The sequence below is a fragment of the Terrapene carolina genome, unplaced genomic scaffold (genome assembly GCF_002925995.2).
Source record: "Terrapene carolina triunguis isolate 2854851 unplaced genomic scaffold, T_m_triunguis-2.0 Scaffold171, whole genome shotgun sequence".
NCBI lineage: Eukaryota > Metazoa > Chordata > Testudines > Emydidae > Terrapene > Terrapene triunguis.
The window spans coordinates 263235-271312 of NW_020664522.1; the positions used below are offsets into that span (position 1 = coordinate 263235).

General features: G+C 44.9%; 1 protein-coding gene across 1 annotated transcript; it reads right to left on the reverse strand.

The window, feature by feature from the left end:
• Positions 1 to 225: 225 nt before the first annotated feature.
• POLR2L (RNA polymerase II subunit L) lies at positions 226 to 7825 on the reverse strand. The gene is made up of 3 exons (XM_024216281.2): positions 7734 to 7825; positions 6016 to 6123; positions 226 to 667 (listed from the first exon to the last, which is right to left on the reverse strand). Exons 2-3 carry the CDS (start codon positions 6108 to 6110, stop codon positions 559 to 561), a joined length of 204 nt encoding a protein of 67 aa, XP_024072049.1. The 5' UTR covers positions 6111 to 6123; positions 7734 to 7825; the 3' UTR covers positions 226 to 558.
• Between the last annotated feature and the right edge of the window lie 253 nt (positions 7826 to 8078).

Below are 8078 nucleotides of genomic sequence, written 5' to 3' on the forward strand. Positions count from 1 at the left end.
CAGCCTCTTCCCTGTACACTAGTGTAGACAACTGCTCAAGAGAAGGAACAATTTCTTCTCAGCATTGACTAGTGTTTTAACTTTAACACCAGGAGTAAGGAATTTCAAGTTTAGTGGACACTAAAACTCTATCCAGCAACTGAAATTGGACTGGGGAGAGAAAGGGGATAACTAAATACAGTTCTGTAATAATCACCAAACAGCTTGGCTACATTTCATAAAAAATTTTTTATTAAATACTGTTACTGGGTGAAAATTTCTTAAAAGTACTGAAGGAAAGGGAAGCTGCCTACTTGACTGTCAGGCTGTTGCAAAAAACCTTCCATCCATACTTTAAACAAACTCCAATGCTGGACTGTAAGTGGATTTCATCTTTCAAATGCTTCCTTGGAAGAGATTAGTGGCTGGGGCAGTATTGTGGCTGGAAAGTGAAATCCTTCATTGGCAGGTGTATGAATGGCTTGCATTTCTCTGTAACTCCTAAATAGTCCAGTTGGAGGCTTGCTAGTGGTGCTTTTTGGCCCATATGGCTGCAGTATGAAACCTTCCACCCACTGCTTATTTCTCCAGAGGGGCATAATTCAAGAGCTTCTCAATCAGATCCACGTGGGCTAGCAGCATGCGACGGCAACAGTATCTCTTCAATCCTAGAGCATCCAGGGCATCCCTGTCAATGAACAAATGACACAGTGAAAAAGCATTCCTTAGAACAGTAGTATTGAAAATGGCCCTAAGCAACATACTTAAGAGTGACAACATACTTTAAACTAGAGTGACAAGAGAAACACAGGGGTAGTTGGCAGCTTTTAAGAGCTCCTGGACAGGTATCTTTTATTTCTGTTAATGTTCTTTTCCAGTGTTGCTGCTGAGCAGGCTACATAGCTGAAGCCTGCTCTTCCTGTCAGATTAATTAAACAAGGGGGTCCAACCACCCTTTCTGTGGAACTAAAGTTAAATACAGAGTCAAACGGACAGATATTTCTACCTTGTTCTTACAGGTGGTAAATCTGACTCTGCCTAATTCTCATGGGGACACAATTAACTGCTTTTGGAAATCCAAAAGCTCTATGTATAGTTCAGAAGGATTGTCTTTCATAGTGGAGAGAATGTCAAACTCAACCCATGTCCAGTCAGCTGAATGCAAGTTTTTCCAGCTAGGAAACATGTTTTTAGACTTCATGGTTGTGAACATGACTTTTAAATAAGCCCATGCTTACATTATTATAACTGAGAAAGGGGACTTGGTTTCACTATTGTTGCAATTGGTAGCATAGAAGGGGACCTACTCTGGTTTAAAAATCTGGATGACCAGAAACATTAGCCTGGTAACAAGGCTGCTGTTTTGAAACTTAGAGAATTTTTCACTTGAGCAGAGCTACAGCATCCCCACTACTGTGATAAAAGCCTTAAACTGTCTGGGATTTTAAGCCAGTTACTTGGATATAGTTTGGTCACATCTATACTAACTAGGAAGCCTGCTACTGTTACAGTGGAAGGAAGGACAATTGTGTGGTTAAGGCACTTGAAAAGATGTAATTGTTTGAGCTGGGAAACTAATCTGTCAGTTTCCTAGCTGTAAAACTGGGGATAATGCTTGCCTACCTCTGAGATGTAGGAGGGTCAATACATTAAAATGAGGCACTCCTATTGCAAAAATGAAGGCCAAAAGTTACTTAAAGATAAATGTAGACCGGTCTGAAGCTCTTTAATGGGTCACAAATGTGAACTACCCCTGTTCATAAATGGGATGCTATAGTTGAAACAGATTTTCTAATAATTTAAGCATATGCAACTACATGTGTGAACTGGGTAATAAAGCAAATGGCTCAAACAAAACACACACTTAAAAGTGCCCTGTATTATTTTCCACCTTTTACCTACTCTTAAGTGATGCTAAATGTAATCAGAAGTTTGGTCACTACATGAACCATATTCTACCCTAACTCACTGTACACATCTCCCAGTAGATGAATGGTAGCATCTGAACTTTGTAGCCCCAAACCATGGATCATAAATAAATGTAGTTCAGTTTTCTTCAAGATTGGCTTGATATCTCAAAAATATATGGACTGAATCCTATTCATCTTTAGCCTTGCATTATTCAGTGCTGTAATAATCCACTATTTGATTCCCAAAATGAATTTAAAACAAAATTTTGACACTGTACAGGAGATTGAATGGGAAGAGCTGCAGTTCATGAACTCCTTGTAATGACTGAAAGAAGTCCAAGAAGCTTTTACATTAACTGGATCTTGGTCAAATGTTTGGGTGGATGTAATAAGGACTAAACAATATTCTCAGAATCACAAGTTCCACAAATTCTAAATCAGCTAGTCCTTTCACCTGTTGGCATAGGATTGCTCCTACAGTTTTTGCTAGTGCTTTATTCAATTCATTTTAGGGTTTTGAAGAGTGGGGCTTCAACAGCAAGTAGAATGTTTTCCAGTGGAAAACAAACATGTGCAGAAGTTACTCTTAAAGTAGTACATGAGAAAGTTGTTATAATAAATGCATGTTTTTGTGATAAGGGCACAGAAAGTTGTGGTTTTCATGACTAATGCATCACACTGCATCTTCATACTTTCATAAAGCAGAACACTTTTCAAATGGGAAGAGTTAAGTCTGAGAAGCAACAGTTACTTTGGAAAATTCTGACCTCTCAAGTCATACTGTTCTGACAGTCAGAGCTGCAGAATACAAGAATGAGCTACAAGTTTAGAAATCCTATACATTGTATAGTTTCAGCTAAATCAGTACTCGGAAGCACCAGTTCCTTAGATGCTTCCCTTTCTTCTTCAACATTCCACAAACTAGTGCTTATAAGGAAGGAAATTTTTTTTTAAGAGAGACAGCAGTTTCTGCCACTACAGACTGCTTTGAAACCTCAGATAGGAAAATGGAACAAACTCATTTCTTAAGTTACAATAGTGATTTCAGTTGCACCTGACATTTATCTGCCCAGACAATTGTCAGAAGGCTGCATACCATTACCTAAAATTGTATGCAGTTTCATTGCTGGTGGCACAGTAGAGAGGAGCTTGCAGAAACTCTCCTCACCTTAGGGGATATAGGAATCCATACAATGAAATGGCATGAAAAAAATCAATGTGTGTGCCTAGGGCACGCTCTGTTTCAGGCTGCATTTATCATGTAAACACAGTATTTGAGCTTCATTGTAACTCTAAAGCTATGTCTACACTCTACCACTCCCCGGAGTGACATAAGTGCTGGTGTGGAAAGCACTAGGTCAGCAGGAGAGCTGCTACCACCACTCATGGGGGCTGGAGTAGTTAAGTTGCATTGGTGCAGCTGCGCCACTGTAAGCTCTCTAGTGTAGCCATAGCCTAAGTTCTAGAGGCAGAATCCCTTCTTCTGATATTACAATGGTGTAACTCCACAAAGTTGAATTGTTCCTGATTTACACTAGTGCGATCAGAACCAGGTCCACAATATGTCAAAACAATCCTATCAAGTCTCAAACATACATTTCTGCCACATACAAATAGTTCATCATGGCTTTGGCATTCCTCCAAGTAGAGTTACTTAAATTAAAGGCTGAAAAAACAAATACACTATCTAGGAACTGAATGGTAGTTAACAACCTGCCACTGAAAACAGCCATGATAAATAGCTATTAAAATGAGCATTACAAAAAAAAAAATTCTTAGAAACCTGCTCTGTATTGTTACTATAAGCTATAATTAACGGTATATGATGAAGCTACAGCACAAATTGCTATGATTTCCTTCCTGGACCTGCAGTATCTGAGCTCAACAACATCCATTGATGTGATCTTTCTGGAAGGGCACTTACAAGTATGCACTCCAGGATAGCAATGGGATTTAGGAAAAGTAGTGCCTGGCACATTCATCTAACACAAATGAGAAATAAAATCTCAGTTGTGAGATAAATCTTTTCTACAACCTTGGCAAGAAGCTCTGAAGAGGCTAAAGGGGTGGATTATGAATTCCCATGTGTTTAAAGGCTAGGCAAGGGAAGATTTTAGTGTTTTTTTTTTTTTTTTAAACTAATCTCATCTTCATAGTCTGTCTGGTAAAGCTGGGAGTCTTAAGCCCCAACCCTCATAGAAAGCTGGATTTGTTAGAAATTGCCTTAAAGGGAAACAGACTATGCAGAATAAACACTGGAAGTAGCAATACATAATGAATTGTCAAATGCACAATGAATTATTTTTTCTGATCTGCCAATTGTACATAAATTGGTAAAAAATTACAAATGATTTGTGATTTACTTATGAAAAGAAAGCTTATTTTCAGTGCACAGTGTTATGCTTCCTAATGTTCAAGCAGACACTTAGGATCTGTCTGGTGCATAATTGAGATTTATAGTGTAACTTGAGAGAAGTCTCCAAGTTACAGGATAATTCTAGCTCTTGGGCAGCTCCAAGTAGACTGTATTAAATGTGGAGTAGCGTTATGGTTTCCAACCAAATATGGAGAGACAATTATGTGATTAATCATTTCATCTGAAGGACAGAACATACTCCCAAAAAACCCTCAGTCAGCTCTCAAAGATGACTAGCAAATTTGGGTGTCCAACCTAAGACACCTTAAAAAGGGCTTGACTTTCAGAAACTACATGCTCCGGCACACAGCTCAAGTGGGTAGGTACCCAAAATTACTAGTTGCTTTTGACAATCTTGGCCTCCACTCATCATCCCCTCCTCTTTCACGTATTTTCCAGTTGCAGTCTTGATGTAACAAACTGCTGGCAAAGTTGAATTCAGTTTATTTTTCCCCCATACAGTGTTCACCTAAGGGCATGGCTACACTAGAGAGTATATAGGGGCGCTGGTGGCTGTAAATGTAGCTGCTCTACGCCAATGAGAGAGAAGCTCTCCCGCTGACCTAGCGCTGTCCACACCAATGCTTATGTCGGTATAAATTATGTCACTTAGGGGGTGGTTTATTCACACCCTGAGTGACGTAAGATATGACAACATAAGCAGTAGTGTAGACATAGCCTGAGATTGTTTGGGTCTTTACTCAAGCCTCTGCTCATCCCTTTGGCTAGGTGGCAGAAGGATTCACTAGGTGACATAACAGCTTTTTTCTGCCTCTGTGGTTGAAGGAACAGTGGTGTAGGCTTTGTGGTGAAGTCTCCATTATAGCTTCCCCTTCAGCTATTAGAAAAAGCGCTGGACAGAAAGGGTAGTTTTTCTAAGTTGCTGAACACTTACTGATTTCAATAAGAGATGTGAGTGCCCAGTATCCCTGAAAAATCAAGTGGTGGGTGCCCTCGTTCATTTTACAGACAAGATGTAGGGGGTAGGGCTGGTGAAAACGCCTATAACCCTGCAGGAAACTGAACAGGCAGGGAAAGCAGTCAAACTAGGGCCTGTGAATATTTACACATATACTTAACTTTAGGCACTACCCCAATGAAGTCAATACATGAACACTGAGGGCCTGTCTACACTACAAAATTAGGTCAACCTACAGCCATCGCAGCAATTAAAGCGGCTGTTGGTGTCCATGCTACCCTCCTTCTGCCAGTGGTGTACATCCTCACCAGCAGCGCTTGCTCCAACTGCAGTGGGTCATTGTGGGGCACTGACAGCTGGAGCAAGGGGCACTGTGTGCCCAGGGTGGGGATCAATTTCAAAGTAGGGAGCTTACCAGAAGTGACTTGACATTCTTGTCAGTTTCACGGCAGCTATTTCACATTTCCTCTCCAGCTCCCCTTGAGCCCAATGCCCTGCTGACAATGCGGGGGGGAGAGAGCTGTGAACCTGGTGGCTGACTGTCAGCGATGGGGCTGGGTCTCCAGTGTCTACACAGACACTGCACCACCCTAGCTACATCGACCTAAGCACTACATCTCTCGTGAAGGTGGCATTATTAAATCAATGTAGTGGGCAATTTACATCAGTGGGAGCACTATTGTAATGTAGGTCAACATAAGATGCCTTACGTCAATCTACCTCTGTAGCATAGACCAGGTCTGGCTAAGTCTTTGCAAGATCAGGGCCAAGGAGCATAAAGAAATACTTACCCTTCTGTGTACTCTGCTTGCAGAAGGCCAAGATATGCCTCCCACTTATTTCCAACTATTTTGCCGCAGGTGAAGCATCTGACCGGGATAATCATTTTCTTGCAGTAACTGTCAAAACATTAACCAAATAACGTGCTTACCACTTGTGTTTACATGTCAGAATGCATTTGATGTATCTATAAAATATCATCATGGAAGTTTTTCACATAGGGCAAAAGGGAGGCGGGAACTCCAGGACTGCACCACAGCTGGAAGGGTCAGCTCCACCACCCAAGTATAAACATTCTCCTTTTGTTTATTTTAATACTACTACTGGATTGATTAACCTATTATTAGTATAGAGCAGCTGTACATTAGCCTTTCAAGTCAGACACTTATGTTTTGTTGCTTAGATACCAAGTTTCAGTCCACAAGCAGTTTTAACACGATCCTCTGAGGCTATGTCTGCACTTACCAGTGTGCGCAGAGTACAGGCATTACACACCTAGCTCTGCACTGCCCTGAAAGGCAGGCTGCATCCCCATTCCTCACTGTGGTATGTATGTATGTACACAGCGCAGTGAATGGCCCTGGCAGCTTCCCCACTGCTGGAGCCTTTCCCTATTGCGGGAAGGGAAAGGCTGGGATAGTAAATTTGCTAAAAAGAGCCATGCAGGAGGCACTCTGGGGTGCCTAAAGAGCCCGTGTAGGGCCCTTTAGGGTACATCTACACTGCACACGTTACAGCATGGCCAAGGCAATGCTGTGACATGGGCAGTATAGGGCATGTCTACACTACCCACCTTACAGTGCGGCCGTGACAGTGCTGTGACATGGGCAGCACTGTAGACAACGCTTTATTGCCGGGGGAGAGCTCTCCCAGGGATAATAAAAGCTACCCCTAATGAGCGCTGGTAGCTTTATCGCCAGGAGTGCTGTCTATACTGGCGCTTTTCAGCGCTGAAACTTCTGTCGCTCAGGGGGATGTTTTTTCACACCCCTGAACGACTAGTTTTAGTGCTGAAAGTGGCAGTGTAGACACAGCCTCACTCGTTTAAGCAGTTTACACCAGTGGTATATGGTGTCCGCGCCCTACACGCTGCCCTGCGAGACGTTCCTTGGATGAGAATTAAAAAAAAGAAGGGGGGGGGCAGCGTCTGAGTGGCTCAAGCGCCACGGAACAGGAGCTCCGCGCTCCAGCGGTGCTAGAACCAAGGGCCGCAGGCAGCGGCTCCGGGCTGGTTTGTTTAGGGTAGAAACGAGAAGGTTCACGGTGGGGGCCTGGGCCGCGGCGACTGGTTCCAGGCCCTTCCGCGGGACCCCGGGCCCCTTAACTCCGCGCCGCTTCCTAACAACCCCCGGCCGCGCACGGGGCAGGGCCCCGCCTTACACCCCCCACGTGCATGCGCCGGCCCAGGACCATCTCCCTGGGACGGCGCGCGCCGGGAGCGCTCGCTGCGGGCGGAATAGGGGGAGGGGGCACTCGGGGCCCCCTGGCCAAGCACTGTACGAAGCCGGGGGAGACCCCGGTGGGTGTCTGCAGGGAAGAGGCGCGGGCCGGTCCCAGGTGGATGGCTCCGGGCAGGGGAACCGCTCCTGGGACGGGGGTGGTGACTGAAAGAGGGTGGGGGCCGCTCCGCCTCCCAGACCCCGGGGAAGGGGCCCGGAGACCAGGCAGGGGCGGTTGGGGCTCTCCCTCCCTCACAGCCCGCCCTCCCCGAGGTAGTGGGGCCAGTTACCTCAGCAGGGCCTGCGCCGCGTCCGGTAGCTTCACCCCCACGCGCCGCTGCTGCTCCTCCAACGGCAGTTGCCCCTCTGTCGGCGATACCACTATACCTGATTTGGCGGGGGGGGGTTCGGTGACTTGAGACACAAGGCGCAATGCAACCGGGGATAATAGTGATCTATGGCATAGCGCGTGTCTGGGGGGGGAGAGATAAACAATCCCCCCCGGCTTCAGGATGGTACATCCCAAATCGACGGCATCTCGGTTGGCTCAAGATAGCTTCGTTCAGGGAGGGTTCGCGATTCGCGTGCGCTGAGTGGCAGCTGGCGCTCTAGAAGCGTAGAGCGCCCAGCAGCAG

Bases quoted from the DNA above. Each gene is read 5' to 3' on its own strand.
- POLR2L (XM_024216281.2), bottom strand. From the start codon at position 6,110: ATGATTATCCCGGTCAGATGCTTCACCTGCGGCAAAATAGTTGGAAAT. The intron at 668-6,015 runs GTAAGTATTTCT...GTTCATTGACAG, and splicing joins CAAGCAGAGTACACAGAAGG to GGATGCCCTGGATGCTCTAG.